Source organism: Mustela nivalis, assembly GCF_964662115.1.
Source record: "Mustela nivalis genome assembly, chromosome: X".
Lineage (NCBI taxonomy): Eukaryota > Metazoa > Chordata > Mammalia > Carnivora > Mustelidae > Mustela > Mustela nivalis.
Window position 1 is genome coordinate 37145302 of NC_139040.1, and position 21411 is coordinate 37166712.

General features: G+C 49.7%; 1 protein-coding gene across 6 annotated transcripts in view; it reads right to left on the reverse strand.

Annotated features, from left to right (window-relative positions):
• Nucleotides 1-13374: 13374 nt before the first annotated feature.
• Nucleotides 13375-21411, reverse strand: part of TMEM164 (transmembrane protein 164) — a 158495-nt gene continuing 150458 nt past the window's right edge. For all 6 annotated transcript variants that reach the window (XM_082717344.1, XM_082717343.1, XM_082717339.1 and 3 more), the window contains 2 exons: nucleotides 19302-19402; nucleotides 13375-17620 (listed from right to left, as the gene is read on the reverse strand). In XM_082717344.1, the coding sequence (XP_082573470.1) occupies nucleotides 17414-17620; nucleotides 19302-19402 (308 nt within the window). In that variant the 3' untranslated portion in view covers nucleotides 13375-17413. The remainder of the gene's footprint in view (nucleotides 17621-19301; nucleotides 19403-21411) is intronic.

The window sequence follows — 21411 nt, forward strand, 5'->3', positions numbered from 1 at the left end:
ATCACACGCGGATTCAGAGCTGCCAGTCGGGAGTGCTAGTGAAGGACGGCTTCCCGCACTTCCTGCAGCTCTGACCCCAGGAGCCAAGACAAGTGTGGGTGTGGGCAAAGCTGTCGTGGCTTCCCCAATGCTTGCCCAGGCCTTCGCCTGCAGGAGGAATAACTGAATGGGGGGACACGCATGAGGTGGGCCCTGGGGAGAAGGCGTGGGCTCCTATGTTAAAAGGCACCCCCCCCTTTAATCCTATAGCTTGTGGGACAATCTCCTGCTCCAGACTCCAGGCATGTGGAAAGAAATCGTTCAAGATGGGGAGGAAACTGCCTTAGATCCTAATTAAGTACACTTCTGAAGCCAGCTGACCTCGTCCTGAGAACTTGGTTACAACCGGATTTAAAAATGACCCTGAATAGATTACGTTCAGGTTGCACTGACGGTCACAAATCGTTTCAATGAACTGGCCCAGAAGCCTGGTAAAGGCCATGTGCCTTATATAATTGAACACTGATGATCCACGCTTGCAGATCTCCCCCATGACCGATGATCACATGAGCCCAACAGAGCTTATATGTAGGGTGCGCTCCGTGCTCACCAACCTCACGGTGGGCGGTGGCTGGGAGACATGCCTCCGTGCTCACCAACCGCCCTGGCGGCCTTGAGCTCATGCTCCCATTCTAGAAGGAGGCCGCTGAGTCACAAGGAGCTGGTCATTTGCTCAGCCTTTGGTCTCCCTCCACGGTGGGAGGCTCTCTTTGCTTTTTTAATCAAAATCTCAGCTGACATCTCATTATGTTACAAATTCAAGATTAAAAGCGGTATTTTGTTGTTCTAAATTACAAATGCACACTGGTTCCTTAGCTAATGAGAACTGGTGAGGACTAGAAAAATTTATAATCGGGGCAACAGATGATGGAGGCAGAGCCTCAGCACCGCATTGATTTCTGTACTCTGGGCTGTCCAACAGCAAGAAGGTCCTGATTTGCACAGAGAAGAGAGGGTATCTTACTCCTCTAGTTTTAGGACAGTGGGTGTGCCTCGGCCTAAACCATGAAATCCTGGTGCCGTCTTCACCTTCTGATCCAGGCCTGACGAGGCCTACAAGAAGTTCAGGCAGCAGACGCATCACTCCTGAGGTTTGAACAGAAATGAGGCCACCCAACCGCTCCCACTAACCCACTGGGATGCGTTAGGGGTTTCTTTCAGGTTGTATTGGTTTTTAAATACCATACATTTATACACACTGTTTTTTCTTTTGAAGTGAATGTTTATGGAAACTTGAATTGGTTCCAACAGAATGCCAGGTCCCACAGGACAATCTGAAGATCATGGCCGGAGCCCCAACCTGCCCAGGTATCTTCAGAGCCTTTGGCAAGCTGTCATCTCATTTCCTCTCCCACTCCGGCCTTTCCCTCCCAAATGTCAGGCTCAATGTGATCCATCAATATTTTCTGAGTGCCTGTCCCTGCAGAGGCATGGCCCCGCTCTTCGTTTAAGAATGATGATAGCGTTAATATCATGAAAACAAATGAACCATCCGCTTGGAGCTTAGAGTTGGTGGGGGGCATCCAAGTTCAGTCTAGTTGGGCAAAGTCATTCAGACCGGGGCCCAGGCAACCTCCGGCTGGATTTACAGGGTCCCTTGAAATTGCTTCCACCTCAGAGGGGCCCTTGAACAGAGTTGTCGCTTCCCCTATGGCCCTCCAGCTATCTTGTTCCCTAGCGGCAATGCGCCCGCTGGTTGAGAAAGAAAACATGTGATTACAGAAGTAGGTTTGTGTTCACACGGAAGGGCATTTGGTGGTGGAGAGTTGTGCCTCTCGCTGCAAAGCTGCCCTCTCAAAGGCTTTGGGCCCTTCCCGTGACAGGAAGGGAGAGAACAGCATGGCTGAAGACCGGGCTGTTTGTGCTAAGAATCCTGGAGGCCCAAGGAGCCGAAGAAAGCCTATATAGTATGCCAACTGGCTGAAAAATTATCCCGTAGCTGGGGGAAAAGTCTATTCACAGAGCAGGAGGAGAGAGAGGATGGTAGGGGTGACCCACCCAGAGAGGAAAATCAGAGTCCCTCTCGGTGTAACTTTCACCGACTCCGTAGGCCAGGAAGGCAGGAAGGCAGTATTCAATCTGGATTCTTGTAAAACAGGAAATCAAGTAGTAGTATGCAAGACAGTAGGTAAATCACATCTGAACCAACAAGAAGCTCCTGAGAGTTGGGAGTCATGGCCAAAACACCAGACAGCTTTGAAACTAGAAGGTGCTCTAGTCACTTTCCATCAAACCAGCATTTCTGTCTCAGCGGTCTTCCGGAATGATCCAAGGTTACGGTAGCTGTCAACCCGTACAAGTGGATTGGTGTGTATCGGCATAGAAGATGGGGGTTGAGCAAACAGCTGGATGGGGCAATCATATTGCCCACCTCTACGCATCCTGGTGGAGTAGGAAGGGCATCTCGGCTGGAAAGAGTGGGAAACCCCCATCTTTCTGGAAGGGCAGTACTAGTGTGAGTAATGCACACATTTCCCCAAACTTTCTCCACTTCAGGCATTCAAATGAATTCCAGGAACTCTGGCCAGGGACAGTGGTGGGTGGCCATAGTCACCCCTGTACATGCAGCCATGCCCCTTGGTGACCTGGTTTGTGTTTACCTTGCCCAGCAGACGTGGTCCATGGTACACATGAATGATGGGAATGGAAGGGGGGGCACGGGGTTAATACTGCTACTCGAGTAGGGTGGGATTGCTCCGGTGGGGTAGACAGGCCCAACTAGCTCCCTTGTCCTCCAGAAGAATCTGCGGCCTTGGAGGAGGTCAAATCAAAATTGCTCTGGTGGGGTAGATGAGCCAAACTGGCTCCTTCTTCCCACATTTGGGTTTATACCACTCCAGAAGAATCTGCAGGCTTGGAGAAGGTCAAATCGAAATCGCTAATAGGCAAAGTGCAGGTGACACCCTCGTTTCTAAGGAAGAGCAGGAGGCTGCACAGGGAGTCCCACAAGCAGGGTACCAGGACACTTGCGAGGTAAAAAGAAACTCCCTTCTTTTCACCTCCTTTGTTTGACATTTTCTTTTATTGAGATGAAATTCACATAAAGTACAATGAGCCACTGCAAAACACACAATTCAGTCATCTTTAGTGGATTCACAATGCCATACAACCACGAGCTTGCTCTAGTTTAAAACTTTTTCATCAATCCATAAAAACACCCCATCTCCATAAGAGGTGACTCCTCCTTCGCCCCTTGCCCATCCCCTAAGTAACCTCTAATCTTCTTTTGTTCTGTCTCTCCCGGAATTGACCTATCCTGGATATATATACACATGGAGTCACACAAAATGTGACCTTCTGTCCCTAGCTTCTTTTACTTAGCAAAATGTGTTTGAGGTCCGTCTATGTCACGGCTCGCTGATATTTTATGGCTGAATGATATTTCATTGTATGGCTCTACCACAATTGGCTTATCCATTTATCCACCAATGAACACTTGCGCTGTTTCAAACATGTGGCTCTTATGAATAGTGCTGCTGTAAACATTTGTGTCTAAGTTTCTGTGGGCACATGCATTTTCATCTTCCTTGGGTATATACTTAGGCTTGGGATTGCTGGCTCATACGATCATTCTGTTTACCTTTTGGAGGAACCATCAAACTTTTCCCACCAGTTGTGTATGCCGGTTCCAGTTTCACTACATCCTCACCAATACCCAGTTAGAGTCGGTCTGATCATGGTCATTCTTGTGGGTGTGAACTGATATCTCACTGTGATTTTAATTTGCATTTCGTTAATGACCAGTGAGGTTGAAACACCTTTTCATGTGCTAATCTGTCCACTTGTAGATCTTCTTTGGAAAAATGTCTATTCAAGTCCTTTGCCCAGTTTTTATTTGGGTTGTTTCTTTTGTCTTATACAATATGTATATTGTAATGGTATACATATGTATGTATACTGGTGTGTGTGTGTGTGTGTGTGTACTGGATATTAAACCCTTATCAGAGAAATAATTTGAAAATACTTTATTCCACTCTGTACTTGGTCTTTTTCACATTCTTTATAATGTCCTTTAATGAAAAAAACTTTCTAGTTTTGATGAAACCCAGTGTATCTATCTTTTTCTTCTGTTGCTCATGTTTTTGGTGTCAAACCTAAGAATCAACTGCCAAGTGCTAGATCATAAAGATTTACCCCTATGTTTTCTTTTAATAATTTTAGCCCTTCTGTTTAGGTTGTTGATCTGTTTTGGGTTAATGTTTATGTGTGGTTTGAGGGAGAAGCCCCAATCTCATTCTTTTGAACATGGTTATCCAGTTATCCTCATACTGTTTACTGAAAAACCTATTTTCCCCATGGAATGGTCTGGGCACCCCTGTCGAAAATCAGTTGGCCATGGAAGTTTGGGCTTCTTTCTATACTCTCAGTTCTATTTCCTTGGTCTATATGTCTACCCTTATGCCAGTACCACACTGTTTTGATCACTCTAGTTTTGTACTAAGTTTTGAAATTGGGAAGCGTGAGTCCCCCTGCTTTGTTTTTCTTTTTCACTATTGTTTGAGCTATTCAAGGATCCTTGAGATTTCTTATATATTTGAGGGTTGGCCTTTCCATTTATGGAAAAAAAAAACATTGGACTTCTAATGGGGATCGCTTTGAATTTGTATATTGCTTTAGGGACTGTTGCCATCTCAATATTAAGTCTTTCAATCCATGAGCATGAGATGCCTTCCCATTTGTCTTCTTTCTTTTTTTTTTTTCTAATGATTTTATTTATTTGACAGACAGAGATCACAAGTAGGCAGAGAGGCAGGCAGAGAGAGAGAGAGAGAGAGAGAGAGAGAGAGAGGAGAAAGCAGGCTCCCCGCTGAGCAGAGAGCTCGCTATGGGGCTCGATCCCAGGACCCTGGGATCATGACCTGAGCCGAAGGCAGAGGCTTTAACCCACTGAGCCACCCAGGCGCACCTCAGTTATAAGCCTTTTACCACCTTGGTTAGATTTATTCCAAGGAATCTTATTCTTTTGGGTGCTATTTTAAATGGAATTGTTTCTCTTAACTTCCTTTTTAGATCATTCATTACTGGCATATAGAAACACCACTGATTTTGTGCACTGATCTTATATCTGGCAACTAAACTAACCTTGTCATTCTTTTTTTTTTCTTCTTTCCTTTCTTCCTTTCTTGCCTTTCTATTTTTCTTTTTTTTGCTTCCTTCCTTTCTTCCCTTCCTCCCTACCTTCCTTCCTTTCTTAATTATACACTAGTTGTGTGTGTGTGTTTGTGTGTTATGGGATTTTATATAGAGAGAATCATATCACCTGCAAATAGAGTTTTACTTCTTCCTTTCCATTTTGGGTGTCATCTCGGGGGAAAACTTTCAGTCTTACACTACTGGGTATGATGTTAGCTGTGGGTTTCTCATAAATGCCCTTTATCATGTTGAGGTACTTGCATTCAATTCCTAGTTTGTTTGATGTTTTTGTCATGAAAGCTTGTTGCCTTTGTCAAATGCCTTTTCTGCCTTCTGAAATGCTCACTTCTCCTTTCTTCTCTTAATGTGGTGTATTTAACACTGCTTGGTTTTTAAAGTAGGCTCCATATCCAATGTGGAACCCAATGCGGGGCTTGAACTCACGATTCTGAGATCAAGACCTGAGCTAAGATCAAGAGTCAGAAGCGTAACTGGTTGAGCCATACAGGCACCCCACCGGTTGATTTTCTTATGTTGACCCACCCCTTCATTTCCGGGATAAATTCCACTTGGTCATGTGTAAGATCCTCTTAATGTGCTGTTGGATTTTGTTTGCTGATATTTTGTTGAGGACTTTGGTGTCTATACTCAAAATGGATATTGGTCCATGGTTTCTTTCTTTATGGTATCTTTGTCTGGCTTTTGTATCGGGGTACTGCTGGCTTTATAGACTGTGTTAGGAAGTGTTGCTTTCTCTTCTGTTTTTTGGAAGAGTTTGAATAGGATTACTGTCAAATCTTTGAATGTTTGGTAGAACTCACCAGTGAAGCCTGGGTTTTTCCTAGTTGGGAGGTTTTTTATTCTGATTCCATCTCTTTTTCTATTACAGGTCTACTGAGCGTTTCTATTTTTTCTTGAGTCGATTTTGGTAATTCGTGTGTTTCTGGGAACTTGTCCATGTCCTGAAGACTATCTAATTTATTGGCATACAGCTGCTTATAGTGTTCTCTGATAATCCTTAAAATTTTTCTAAGGTTGGTGGTAACATCCATGTTTCATTTCCAATTTTAATTTATGCCTTTTTCTTCTTAATGAGTGTAGTCATTCTTAATGAGTGTTGTCAATTTTGTTGAACTTTTCAAAGAGCCAGCTATCAGTTTCATTGACTTCATTTTTTTTCTATTCTCTTTTCATTAACTCTGTCCTCATCTTTATTATTTCCTTCTTTCTGTTGGCTTCAGGTTTAGTTTTTCTTTTTTGTAGTTCCTCCAGGTATAAAGTTAAGGTGTTGATTTCAAAGCTTCCTTTTTAATGTAAGTGTTTACAGCTATAAATTCAATTCTGAACACTGCCTGTCACTGTATCCTGTGTGTTTTGGTATACTGTGTTTTCATTCATCACAGAATATTTTCTAAGTTCCCTGGTGACTTCTTTAACCAATTGGTTAAGAGTGAATTGTTTAATTTCCACATATTTGTGGGTTTTTTTTTTTCAGTTTCCCTTCTGTTATTGATGTCTAGTTTCATTCCATTTGGTCAGAGAAGATACTCTGTATGATTTTCATCGTCTAAAATTTGTTGAGAATTGCTTTATGTCCTAACATATGGCCCATCCTGGAGGATGTCCCATGTACACTGGGGAAGAATGTGTGCTCTGCTCTTGTTGGGTAGAGTATGCTGTGTATGTCTTTGATGTCTAGGTGGTTTATAGTGCCATTCAAGTCCTCTACTCCTTATTGATCTATTGTCTAAGTGTCCTATCCATTATATAAAGCAGGGTAAGGAAGTTGCCACCTATTATTGTAAAACTGTCTATTTCTCCCTTCAATTATGTCAGTTTCCTTCATATCTTTTAAATCTCTGTTGTTTGGTATCTATGTTTATAATTGTTACAACTTCTGGTTGAATTGATCCTTCTATCAATAAAAATGCTCTTCTTGGCCTCTTATAACAATTTTTCACTTAAAATCTATCTGCCCTGCTGTGATTTAGCCACTCCAGCTCTTCTTCAGTGACCACTATTTCCATTGAATATCTTTTTCATCCTTTCACTTTCAACCTATTTGTGTCTTTGGGTCTACATTGAGTATTTTGTAAGCAGCACATAGAGCTTGTCTTTGTCATCCACTTTGCTAATCTTTCTTTTAATTGGCAAGTTTAACCCATTTACGTTTAGTGATTATGGATAATGAAGGATTTTTTTTTTCTGCTGTTGTGCTATGTGTTTTCTATGTGGAATATCTCTTTTCATTCCTCAGTTCCTCCAGTACTGCCTTCTTTTATGTCTGATGGGGTTTTTTTCTTGTGAATCATTTTGATTCCCTTGTCCTTTTCCGTATCTTTCATTTATCTTCTTTGTGGTTACCACAGGGATTATGTTAACATCCTAAATTTAAAACAATCTAGTTTGATCACCGTTTTGTTTTTCTTTCCTTTCAAACAGACTGTAATTTTAATGCAGTTTTAGGTTCACAGCAAAGTTGAGCAGAAAACAGAGTTCCCATATACTCACTGCCTGCCACCCTGCTCTCTGCAAATGGTCTCTCCCCTGACCCCGCCACTATCAGTCCCTCCACCACGAGAGTGGTGTATTTGTTACAACTGAAGAACCTACACTGATAATGTCATTATCACCCAAAGTCCAGCATTTACATTAGGATTCACTCTTGATGCTGTACATTCTATGAATTCGGATCAATGTTTAATGACATGTGTCTACCATTATATTATCATACAGAGAGCAGTTTCACAGCCCTAAAAAGCCTCTATACTTCATCTATTCATCTCTCCCTACCCCAGCCCCCGGCAACCACTGATCTTGATCACCCCTTTGAAATAATTAAAATAACCAACCTTCACTGAGTGCTTCCTGTGTGATGAGCACCATGGTATGCACTTTTCAACAGCCTTATAAAGTTCCCATCTTACAGCACAAGAATCTAGTTAAAGAAATGATCAATTATCTAAGGCCACCCAGCTACAAAATGGCAGAGCTAGGATTCAGACCAAGTCTGTCAGGCTCCAGAGACTAAGCTTTTTGGCATTCATGCTGATGTCTGGATGAGGATAAGGATGAGGATGAGGGTGGCAATGGTGGTGGCGGCAGTGGTGGCAATGACAGCAGATACCATTTAACATTGACGGAAACGGTGCTTACAATGTGCTGGCCCTGTGCCAAGTGCCTTCTGTGCCTTATCTCTTCAATCTTCCCCCCAGTTCTGTGAGGTAGGCACTATTATTATTGCCATTTTACAGAAGAGTAAACTGAGGCTCAGAGAAGTTAAATCGCAATCTCCCTCAAACACCCAGAACCTACTGAATGGAGGCTGGTGACTATCATTGAAGGCTTTGACTTGATGCTCTGCCAACCCTCGCTAGCACTGGAGATGGCAAAGACAAGGGACAAGGTCCTTGGCTGAAAACTGGTTGGTTTGGGTTTTTGAAGTTCAAAGTCCAGGCACTTAGATTTGACGTTATTTGACTTTTTCTTTTACAAGGACACACGAGGTCTGACAGCACTTGTCTCCCACAGGCACAGCAGACTCTGCCCTTGGCTGTCTAGCCTTAGTTATTGTCTTTCTTGTCACAGGAGGATGGCCCTCAGGCTTCCGAGTACACAACTAGGGCTCAGAAATAGCCTCCTAATCGGCCTCATCAGCTTTGAAGGAGGCCACTGCAGGAGGGGCCTAAGTAGGCCAACACTTTAACCCAGTTATACGAGGGCAGCTGTAATCCAGGCTGATCATGTCTTGCTAAGCTCTTGTGGGGGGGTGGGGGGGGAGCAGGGGATGTCCACAAACTGCTTCCTGTGCCCAAGTATCCCTGGGTCTCCCTGCAGACACTCCTTCCCCTTCTGGAAGAGCTTGGCCTAAAGGCCACAGAGGCCAAGGTTAATGAGAGTGGCCGCCAGCACCCAGGGAAGGTTGGTGGCCATTTCCCATTGTGGTCAATGTCCATGGCTCATGCTGCTGCTCCGGGACAAGGTGCTGCTTTTTTCCTTGAAAGGCCCACTGCCTAACTCTTCTCTGCCTTGTGGGACAAGGTGAGGAAATCATTGTCTTCCTCCGTGCGGGCCAGACAGCTGCTCGGGTCAACCCCAGGAGTTCAGAGCGAGGCTGGGCTCCTTCCCTCTACACCCATCTTGGCTCACCTCTGGTAATGGCGGGCCCTGGGAATTCCCCACGGAAGCAGGCTGAGCTGTCTGGCCAGGTTGTGGTTGGGAAATAAAGAAACCAGAGCTGTTGGGGATGGCTAGCCTGGCTTTTCTGGCTCCCACCCCAACTCTCTTTCTGGCTTCCTCCTTCCCTCCCTCCCTCTGTCCCTGATGGTTGGCACCATGGGATTTATTATGCAGGTGCGCACCGCCCCCTCCCCTTCAGGGCCCACAAACCATCTGCCCCAAGAGGCAGCCCAGCAAAGTGAGCCCCCCTCTGGTCAGGAAGCAGAGAGCTTGCCTGGCCTGCCTGGACGCTGGCAGGAAAGAAGGAGCAGATGGAGTGTTGAAACTTTTTTTTAAGTTTTTCCGAAGGGGTTTCCTCTACCAGGAGGGGGAATCTCCTGGGGGCCAGCAAGGGGAATCAAAAGCAACAATTCTGGCATCTCTAACTGGCATCTCAGTTACTCTAAGGCACCTTGGGTTGTAAGTTGTCCCTAGTTTATCTGCCTCTGGAAAAGAAAACTATGCTCTGCTCGAACTATGTCATGCCATTTGATTGTAAGATGCAACCCAGATTTAGAGATGTTAAAACTCAAAAAAAAAAAAAAAAGAGGGCGGAGAGGCCTTTAGAGTCCACAAAATACAGAAACATTCTTTAAAACTGAGGCATCTAAGAATGGCATAGCCCTTAAAAAAAAAACAACCCCAAACCAAAACAAAACAAACCCGAGGCATCACCTCTGCTACACACCCCAGAGACGCCCAAACACACAGGGCACATTAAGGCACAGTGGGTTAAGTGTAGTCAAAACTCCAAAGACCCTTTGCGCTCTGAGAATAAGCATCGTAACTACCCTGTCTGGAAATAGGGCCCCTCTCTGACACCAAACAGGACTTTACAAAGCCATCTTTCTCCCTGGGTGTCCCACAGCTGCCTTGGAGTTGAGAGAGGTAAGATTTGGCCAAGGACACCTTAGAGGGGCCAGAGAACAGCTGAGTGCCACTGCAGTGGTTTCTTCAACTATCGCCGGACGACCGCAATCGAGGGCTGGTGAGCGTGGAAAGAAGTGACTTCAACGTCTTTCCTGATGGAATTATGTACGGAACCTCAAGGTACCGAACGGAACAAAACTGGGAGTTGTTCCAGGTGAACAAGGCCAGAACCTCACATGCCCAGCCCCCACGCACCCCTCATCCCCAGGTGGCCTCCCCAGACCCCCTGTGTCTCTGAGGAACACTCTTCAAGTGTCCAGAGTGAGAGGCTCCCACTGTCTCAGCAAGGTTCTTTTTATGAAGCTGAATTTTGGTTATTATTCTTCAGACCTTTTTGGCAGGTCTTAAAAATCTCATTTATAAGAGGCTCGGGAGTAGAGGGTCAGGGCAAAGAGATGACTCACAACCCAGCCTGGAAGCCTCAAGTGAAAACAAAACAAAACAAAAGTTTGCTTTGCATCATGAGTTGGGGTGAGGCCTGGACACTGGGAGTGCGGTTAAACTCCCGCGGTGATTCTAATACCCAGGACAATTTACAGGCTCCTGTCTTCGTGGTTCTCTATCTTGTCAGCTCCAATGTTCTCAAAATCTGAGGGTGTGTTCTGGACAGCACAGGAAGGCCCCTCCATTCCCAGGGCGGGCAGGAAACCCAAGAGCCCAGGGCCTCCTTCTAAAAATTTCCTAATGAAGGCATTGGGAACTCCTGGAAAGTAGGGAAGAAACAGCCAAAGGGACAGCCTAAGCAGGCAGCACCCCTGCCAACCCCGTGAAGGTGAGGCGGGTGGGGACAGGCCAGAGAGACCAGGGAGCAGAGGGGCAGCTGGGGAGGCGTCGCTGGAAAGAACACCCACGCAGCTCACGCTACTGACCCCGTGACCTATCAGAGCTTGGTCAAGGAAGCATCTGACCTCCTTGCCAAGACCTGCCTTGTCACGAGACTCCAGGGCTACTGGCTGGCTGAGATGCAGGAGGAGCTGTGCTGAAGTGAGGACATCGGCTGCAAAGGGCCAAGCCCTCTGGGTCATCTGGGAGCCACAGGAGTGGCCTTCCCTGTCGTCTCCCAGGCAGACGCTGAGCCCTCTTTGCCAGGCAGCTCAGACACCCCAGCTGTGCCATCCAGATGCTGGGCAAACGCTGACTGGGAGGGGAGTGGGGACGGGCGGTAACAGAGAGTCCTTGACTTTGGACGAGGCCCGCCTTGTCCATTGCCAAGGTTAGCAAACCACATTTCCTTTGAATAAGCCACTGCGTTTGTCAGACTGACGTGGATCTCTGCCCCTCCACTGGCCTTGGCAAAGGAGGACAAGGGGGAAACTCAGGGGGGGGGGGTGATCACGGTGTAACCATCCCAAGCCACTCCCTTCCCCTCAGAGGGGCTCCGGCCATGCCAATACCAACTCTGTGCACCCCAGGGAAGAGAGGGGTGACCCTGGTGGGGACCAAACAGCTAGCAAAGATACAGAGAAGAAGTTGGAAGCCTTGGTCACCTTCCACCCAGGGGCCTGGGGAAGGCTGGGCGCGGAGGCCTACACAAAGGCACACAGCTCCACGTGGGAGAGCCCATGGGGTGAGGGACAGCTGATGTGGCACGGTTCCTCCCTTCGCTGGCGGTGCGGCCTCCCACCGTGTTGCATCTCTCTGGGATGAGCTGGGTGGTCACTGAGCACCTGCTATGGAACAGGTCCTGCGCCGGGGACAGGAGAATGAATGAGTCCCCACCCTGTCCTCCAGGAGCTCAGTCTGCAGAGGGACAGGCTGCCGGAATGCACTGCCTAGTTGGGGGTGAACCTGCAGTGAGAACTAGGAGTTGGACAGGAGCGGGGTGGCGGGGAGCAGGCAGCTGCAGAAGCCAAGCTGAGAGGTACCTAAGTCAGACTGGGGTTCAGGGAAGCCTGGCCCAGGAGCAGACACTTGAACTCAGGCTTTTGGACAAGGAGGGAGATTGGGGAGCTGAGGGACCCATGCAAAGAAAAAAGCAAAGGGGAAGACGGCCAGCGGGAAAAGTGGACCAGGAGATGTTGGGAGCAAAGGGTCTCTCCCTGTGTCCTGTGTGTGGTCCTGGGGTACACGGGGCTGTGGGGGCAGATGTTTACGGGGCCCAGGGAAGCTGTGCAGTCGGATCTGCATTTGTTGTCTGCAGTAGGAGGGGCCAGACTGGAGCAGAGAGGGCCCAGGGCAGAGAACGCATGGCCTAGGTCACTGCCATCCAGCTCTTTCTGAAAAGGGAGACACGCAGAAAGGCCATGTGACCCATCTTCCTGTCCTGGGCCAATTCTTGCCCCCCTTTACTCCTGTGCATTTCGGCTATGTTCTGGGGCTCTCCCCGGGGTCACAGGATGGGTCTGGCTCCTCTGCTTTGCACATTCGCGGAGCTCCCCTTCCTCTCTCTTGCTTTCCACATCGCCACCTGGATCTGCTCCCGCTCCTCTTGGGGCTGGGGGTCCCTGGGCAGGGGTTGGCCCAGTAATGGCACCCCCCCCCCTCCCCAGATAGGCAGCAGAGTCCGGGAGAGCACAAAGCACATGGGCTGTGGAATTTAACACCCAGCATCTCCTTTAGCTCAGAGACTGCTCTCTGGGTGTCTGCCCATCCACTGGGGACAGCATTACCAGCCAGCTCGGCCTTCTGCTGCAGGGATCACAGGAGGGAATGTGTGTGCAGGGATTTAGCGCCTTGCCGGGCACACGGATGTAGCCATCCTTCTACAGGTGGAGAACCGGGGGACGTGGCTCGGCCTGAGCTAGCGGTTGTGTGGCCCCAGAATTGCATGGCCCTGGCTTATTTATAGCCTGGCCCAGTGCACCTGGCGGGGCGGGGTGCTGGATGAAGCCAGCAGATGTCCCCAGAAGACAGTACCCGCCAAGAGCAAAAGACCTCCTGTGTCGCTGGTGGAAGCAGGCAGCATGCGTGGGAATTTCCGGGTGCATGGCTCCCAGGGCAGAGCTGCCCTTTGGTGGTCCACCACGGTGTGGGGCGCGAATGGCCCCTTTGGTCTCCTTTTCAATGCAGAGGGACTTCCGAGAGGGTTCTGGGAAGGAAGCCAAGACACCTAGGTTTTCATAAATCTTTTAATGAGAGTAAATGAAGAAAACATTGTAACATTAAGTCCCATGGTCAGGGGGTCCTTTATTATTCGGGGATCTTCAACCACAGAAACACCTAAGACTAAAATTCTAGAATGCTAGGTACACAAATTAATGACCATTTATTTCCAAAGGTGACTGCAGAAACTATTTCCGTACACAATCAAAGGCTTTTATAAAACAGAGAAAACACATTACCAAATGCCCCCAGGGAAGTGGGCAAACTGGTTGTGGGGTCGGGGGTGGGCAGCACAGAGCACCTGAGAACCAGCTTGGCAAAAATAGTCCCCCTGCTGCTGTCTAGGGGGCTTGAGAAGACTGGTTCTACAGGGGGCCCCCAGGAGGGGGTATGCGGAGTGCCGGGGCGTCTGCCCAGAACACAGCAGATTCACCTGGGGATGGGGAAGGAAGGAGGAGCGAGCCCAGGGCAGAGGCGTTTGCCAATTTCCTGGCAAAAATCAGACTATCGTATTTCTCTCTACCACAATAACACGGATACAAACGAAGAATTCTTCATAGTACAAAACTCACACCCAAAGAAAGCCAGTTCCCAAAACAACAGCTTTGCTTGAGATGACTTTTGCTTTGCTTTGTTTCTTGCCATGAGGAGCAAACCAGTGTACAAAAAAAAAAAAAAAAAAAAAAGTCATAGACAAGAGCAACCACAAGTGACTAGGTTTTCCTGAGCACAGACTGGTTCACTCTATATACAGAAGAAGGCGGCTCACTCCCTCTCGCGGACTCTGCCCTGTCTGAGAGGGCAGGGCAAGGCAGGGCCTGCGGTGAGGGACCCCTCTCCACATGGGGGCCTGCTGATCTACCGAAACCAGCACCCGCATCTTGTCCCTCGTCTCCTCCCCCACTGCCCCCGCAGGCTCCCAAAGAGGACAGAGAACTCTGGATCAAAGGCAACAAATCCAGGGGGGTCTTTGTGGCCCAGAGAGGGAGAGGAAGGACTTTCTGGTACCCCCACCCCCACCATGCCCCAACACCAGTGCACAGAGATAGACTGACAGTTTGCGGTTGGTGAGGAGGAGGGGAGCTGCGCCCACACCACACAACGCTGAATTAGCAAGGAGTACGGACAGCAGAGTCCCGGCGGGGGCTAGGCTGGAGGTAGCAGACGGCCAAGTCAGCCGACTGTCCAGCTCGACCCCACCATCCTCCGAGCAGACAAATGAACCCGTTCCCGGGCCTCTGGGAAGAAGATGGGCCAGACCATATTTGGTGTATGGAACCAAATACTGGGAACAGGGATGGGGCTGTAAGCAGGCGCTATCATCTCTGCTATTCTGAGCTGCGGCCTATGCTCTCAGACTCTCTCTCTCTCTCTCTTTCTCTCTCTCTCTCACACACACACACACACACATGGTGAGCTCCCCCACGCTGGCAAATGGCATCTGAAAAGTTGGCCAAGGTGGCTAAGGAACTTCCTTGGTGCCACCAGGAAAGCCCTAGGCAGGAGCTGGGAAGCCTGGGCCCCCTGGCACGGGAGGCCACCCTCCAAGACAGGCTGCCTTAGGTGGGCTCAGACCATGTCAGGTACTCGCCACACCCCAACCCCTTGAACAGAAGCTGCGGGTCCCCGTGCAGCCCGCGGACTTGGCCCCCGCTCTCTTTCCTCTGCCTGCCTGTTTCGGAGCCCCCCTGGCCCTAGGGCTCCCCCCACCAGCTCCCTCTTCCCCTGACAGGTGGAGCTGCCTCTGCCCCAGCCAGGCGCATGGCTTCTTTCCCTTCCTTCCTTCCTTCCTTCCAAGCAGCAGAGAGGACCAGCCAGAATGGGGCACCGAGCCACAGCCCAGGGAAAAGGTGAGCTTCTAGAAGCATGCCACCGCTGGAAAGACTGGGCTGACTGGCCACCCATGCCCCAAAGACAGGGAGGAAGGGCGAGCGTGCAGAGTCTCTGCACCACTGTGGCATTTGGATGCCAAGCATCCACCTACAGGACTCCGTGTTCTGGAAGGAGACAGAACGTGCCACCAGGGGCTCCTCCTGTGACATCCTTTCAACCTCTCCTTTTGTAAAGAGCCGAGGGGCACTGAGGCCTTACATGTTTTCTTATCAGTCATCCCTACCCGCAGCAGCCCGGTGACCACCGGGGTGGGTCCAGCTGCTCAAGAGGGACCCCTTCTGGAGGACAACCCTATGGTGAGAGACGCTGAGACAAACTTGGCCAAGCCCTTGCGGGGAGGGAGAGGCAGAAAATGGAGTATGTCATGAGGAGCTCAAGGGGAGTAAGAGTACTGGGTGTTCTCCCTCTGGCCCTTCCACGTCCTGGGAACTCATCGTCCCCTGTGCCAGCAGCCTCTGCAGCACAGCGGTTCCTCCCGCAGCTGCTTCCCAGACCTCACCTTGCTCCAAGAGACTCTACTGCACCCTGTTGCCTTCTGAAGGTCTGTTTGCTCAGATCACGACCACTGAGTCACTGAAGCTCAATCTAGGTCTTTACAGTATAGTAACACCTGGAATACGGGACCCAGACCAGGACTACGAGGTTGCCTAGAGTGGGGCAGGAGATAAGCCATCAGAGGAAGTCATCGAACCACCTTTTCTATTCTTAGGCAAACCTGTTCTTAGTTAAAGCCCACAAGGAGTCAGCAAATGCCCAGCCACTGGTTCTCTCCTTGAAGCCTGTGTGACTGAGCTCAAGTCTTTGTGCCAAAGGTCTTCCTTTTGAAGCACTTGAACCTGCACTCATGATTTCTTGGTACCTCCTTTGCAACCCAGACATGGGCTGTGGGGGTGGGCCAGGTGGGCGGGGAAGCATGTGATGCCCCACCACGTGAAACAGTTCGGCATGGAATCTGGCTGCGATGATGATACACGGCCCTAGGGTAACAACACCAACAGGGTCTGTATCTTCCCCCAACCCAGGATGCTGACATCGCCTGTGAAAGCACAGAATGCATGGATAGGAGCCTCTGCGGAGATGGGTTCCTGACCCAAGGATTCTCTGAGTTAAAACATCCAAAAACAAGGGAGAAAACAAATTTAAAAAAAAAACCCAAAAAGCAAAACACCCAACTCCAGCTCACCCTGCCCTGAAGCTGCCTTTTAGACAGAGAGAGAGAGAAATATTTAAGGGGTATTCAAGATTAAAATGGCATCTACTATCAAACATTCAACTAAAATGGAGCATATGCTTCAAATCACAGTTTTCTCAAGTTATCACTTCCATTGATTAATTTCTAACGTTCACCTCTGATAGGGATATGGGTCACTTTTTGGCTCCCTCAGGCAGAATTTACCCAGGGTCCTGCCTAGTAAGAGTGGTGGATATTTTCAACTTATTCACTTTGGATCTGCTATCCCAACAGCTCTCCATTCCCTTCAATGGAATCTAGCCTTGGGGCCAAAGAGTGCCCCCACCTCCCACCACAGGCAGCATCTTGGAGGGAGTGGCTGGTTGGCTGCTTGCTTTGAGTCATGAGACACCAGTGGGAAGACTCTGGCAGGTTCTATTTTGGCCACGAGCTGGGAAACCCCTTGGCTCTCGGCTTGCCGCTGGTGTAGAAACAAGGCCTCGGTCCCATTATGGTGGGGGCTGGGCTGGAGACAAATGGGGACCCCAGAGTAAGCCTGGAGGTCCCTGGCAGTGGAGAAATGAAACCCAACCCAATCTCATCACTTCAGTGCCAAGAGAACTACTGCTTGTTGTTCCCCGTCCCCTCAACCAGCTGTCATTAAAGCACCAACAAGCAGAGTGAAAACCACTGACTACCATCGCCTACATAAGGCCACTAGGAGCAGGGAGGAAGAGCCAGAGGGGAGGAGGAGGAAGAATCCAGCCCTTGGCACGATCCCCCACCCCCAGGCTCTAGGAGATGTCCTGGGGGTTAGAGCTGGGGAAGGAAGCATGGTGGAAGAAAGTGACAGAGAGGAGGGGAAAAAGAAATACACCAAACATCCTACTGCCCTCTCCCCATGATTTCATCAAGAACTGGGTGTTCTCCAAGTCAAGTCAGGACTTGCTTCCTCAGGGAGAAAAAAAAAAAAAAAGACAAGCACCTTCAGTCTATTTTCTTGGCTGGAAGCCGGAGCAAATCCAGCAGATATTTACACAAGGGCCCAGCCATGTATGAGAACAGGATGACCAGCTTCCCGTGGGTCATGGTCATGAGAGTCTGGTGTCCCGAGGCCCAGATGCGATACCAGGGGCCGTAGAATGGGTCTGAGATGGCCGGACACAGCATGTTGTTCAAATTCACTTCGGTGACCTGCAGGGACAAGGGAGGTAGAGTGAGCGTTCACCATCCTGAGGCTTTCTCTGGCTTCTGCCAGTTCAGCCATCTCTACCTAATGGGGAGCTAGACAAGGAGGGATTGACCAATCCCCACCTGTTCATGATGGGATTTCTCTGCCCTAGGGTTTTGGGGGTGGGTCAAGGCTAGAGCCCTTGGGAGGCGATGGGGGAGGCCCTCCAATGGAAAAGCTGTTTGGCGTTGCTCAATCTTGCCTTCCCATTGGGTCCAGAGCCTGCCGTCATTCCTAAGCATCTACCACGTGCCTAGTCCCCAGAGAGGTGCCAGGGGATGACAGAACAGTCAGTGACATGGTCCCTGCCTCCACTTATAACTGGCCACCAACTGAGTCGGTACAGGCAACCATATCTGACTTCAAACCAGACGGTGCTCACCAGCTTTCCCCCACCAGGAGATGTGGGGGAATCCTCAGAGAAGATTTCATGAAGGAAGTGGCACCCTGAGCGGACTCATGAAGGATGGATGGGGGTCATGGCGTGGAATGGAGCGAGCAGGGCCTTCCTTGTAGGAGGCACGGCCTGACCCAGGCCTGCAGGTGGGACTGAGCATGGTTTGTATGGTGACATGAGGACACGGACCCCTCTGGAATCAAGCAGTCCCAGTGGAGAGCGCTCAGAGCCAGATGTGAAAGTCATCCTGTTGCCTTCCTCAAGTGTGGGAGCATTCATGCCACTGGCCAAGAGCTCCAGCTGTCCCCCAGGCAAACCAGAACAGAGCAGAATGCCAGGGTGGGGAAGAGAAAGGGACTGCTCCTCCAGAGGCACTGGTGACCTCGGTCATGTGCCTTAGTCCGGCTAGGCCCCACGAGGCCCCACACGGCTGATGCTGCATTCATGCCGCTTGCACACAAAATCAGACACGCTGCTCCCGTCCCGAAGATGGCTGCGGCACCTGCCTTCCACAGCCCTTCCAGCCCATTCACGTTAGAGACACGTCCTCACCACCTCTTGGGGAGGCTGGCGGTTTGGTTCCATGTCTCAGAGGAGGGCCAGCTCGCTGCCCTCGACGGGGAGGTGACTCACCCAGAATGGTGGCAGAGCCGGGACTTGAACTGGGTCTCCTGACCCCCCACAGGCCCGAGTTCTTCCTCCTTCACTTTGGCACCAATATAGACAACCATGCACTCAGCAATGTTGGGCTCTGGATAACTCAACTACTGAGTCCAGCCTTCATCCACGCTCCGGGCGGGTCTGAACACCCCAGAATACCATGGGAGTCACCCCAACATGGCACTTCCACTGGCCACACAGCTCAGGGCCTGGAAGTCCGCCCAGAATGGACCTAAGGTTGGAAACCTCCTCTCCAGGCCCAGGCCAAGGTGGAGGTCCTGCCTTCACCCCGCAAGGGGTATGTAACAAACCACTTTCCAGCCGCGGCTCGCTGTTCGCAACCCAAAGGGCATCTTTGCCTCCCCAGGAATGAAAGAAACGGTCAATACTGTAGATTTCCGAAAACCCTTTGGAGAGGCCCAGGCCATGGTGCATAAATCAGCAACCCAGACACAACAATCTGACATCCTGGCCTTTGGCATCTTGTATTTTCGAAACAAAACGATACACTAGCGCCAACCAGGATTATGAAGATTTATGGAGAACTCCGCACAGAGGGGAATCAGAGGGGACCAAACCAAACTTACCAGGCCCAGGATCTGTAAGATGCTGAAGTGGTAAAAGAACATGAGGCCAGTTGAGAGAAGGGCCCACCGGAAACTGCTGAGGGGCTCTGGGGTGTAAGCACCTGGAGGAAAAGGGGACACGGTGAGACTCACTTCTCCTTTGCTCCTCAAGGTTACAGATGCTGAGGCCGCAGCCACCGCTGGCCAACTGCCCCCTGTCACTACTTAGAAGATGGGCCCGCTGACATGCCGGGGCCATTATGGAGGGAGGATTCTTTTTTTTTTTTTTGAATGATGAAAGGAATGCATGATCGTTAGAAGAAATTTAGAAAATGTTACAGAAGTGGCAATGAGATGGGGAAAATGTAGAGCAACACATCCCGGGCCCTCTACTCCCCACATGTGGAGCTGCAGGCTTGTGGGTATGCAAGCCGGCAGGACTGTCCTATGCCTCAGGAGTTGGTTTACTTTCTTTTTTTTTCTTTTTAATTACTAAGTGGAGTCTAACTGTATATATAATCACACATCCTTCCCTTTCACACTGACTTTCGTCCTTCCCTCACGTTTCTAAAGAAAGAGCTCTTTGGGGAAGTGTGGCGGCATGGTGGTTGGAAGGGTCCACTTTCATGGGCCACGGATTTGGGCTCAAATCTAGATTCTACCACGTCTGGGCTATGTGGCCCTGGAAAAGTTGTGGAAACTCCCTAAGTCTCAGTTTTCCTGCCTGTAGAATGAGGATACCAGTCCTACCCACTCCTTAGCACTGTGGCAAGGAATAAAGGGAATAAGCTACCGGATGCTCGTGGTCTAGATTTGGGTACCATGTGAGTGTTCCACGGGTGTGAGGTGCTACCATGATCACACTTCCAACAACGACAGAATGCGCTGTATCCAACGGCTGTGTCACTTCCCAACTGTTACCCAACTCCTTCCCCCACCCCGTAACAGCAAGAATGATATATTTTCCCTCTAGCCTCCCCAGGAATGAGCCTCCCGGGAGGCTTGGATGCATTCCAGAGCTGGCAGAGCTGGAGTATGGCTTATAGGATGCTGTGGGGTGCCAGTCGGAATGGAAGGCTTGGAGATGGGGGTGCTCCAGAATGAAAGGAAGCTGGAACCCTCCATCCCAAGCAAGTAGGCGGCAACATTACACCCTGGAGTAGTATCTTCCCAAGTCAATCTTTCACTGATTCACCCATTCATTCACCAGTTATCAGGCACCTATTACGTTTCCAAGCTCCGTGCTAGCCTCTGAGGTATAGGAAGATAAAGAAGACAGGCTCCCTATAATTCCAGACTCCTAGTCTGCAGGTAGAGGCAGACATGCCAATCAACAATTAGAACACAGTACAATGGCGGGATGCCTGTGTTCTGTGCCCCATTATCAAGGGAGGACAGAACTCAATTGGAGGCAGAGGAAGGGGGAGGAAGATGTAGGAACAAGGACTGCTTCTCAGTAGACGGGGCACAGAGCAATCCCAAAGGACCAATGGGACTTAACCAGGGGCCCAGGCATTCTAGAGCCAGAAGCTTGCACAAAGACAGACATGCAGACATGAGCCCTGGGTGTAAGGCAATTCAGAGAACTATGGGTAAGAGTTGGGGCCGCAGTGGAGGGTGTGGCGGGGTGGTGAGCAGGAGTAAGACTCGGATGTTGGTTGAGGGCTGGCTTGGACTTCAGCCCATACCTGCAGGGTCATGAGCCCCAATGCCACAAGGCTCAGGTAGGTAACTGGGAGAAGAAAGCCTGTGCGTGCCCCTTCTAAAGACGGCAACCACCACTCGGCTCCATCCAACCACTGCCCCACTGGAACATGTTCCCAGAGTTGCCAGTTTTTTCAGTTTTGCAAGAAGAGCCAGAAATACGAACCTGTGTGTGGAATTTCCTGATTTTTAAATGTTGGCAAATAATTCGAATGTTTTAAGAATGCTCAACGGACCAAACAAAACATGTCTTCTTGGATGGATTTCAGCACATGGATGGTGAGCTTGGAGCTCTGCTGCCAAGCCACAGGAAGGAGCAGGAAAGTGATGTGATCAGACATGTGCTTGACAAAGGTCCCGCTGGCTGGTGCAGGGGAAGGACTGGAGCAGAGAACATCGAGGCAGGGAGACGGATAAGGAGGCTGCG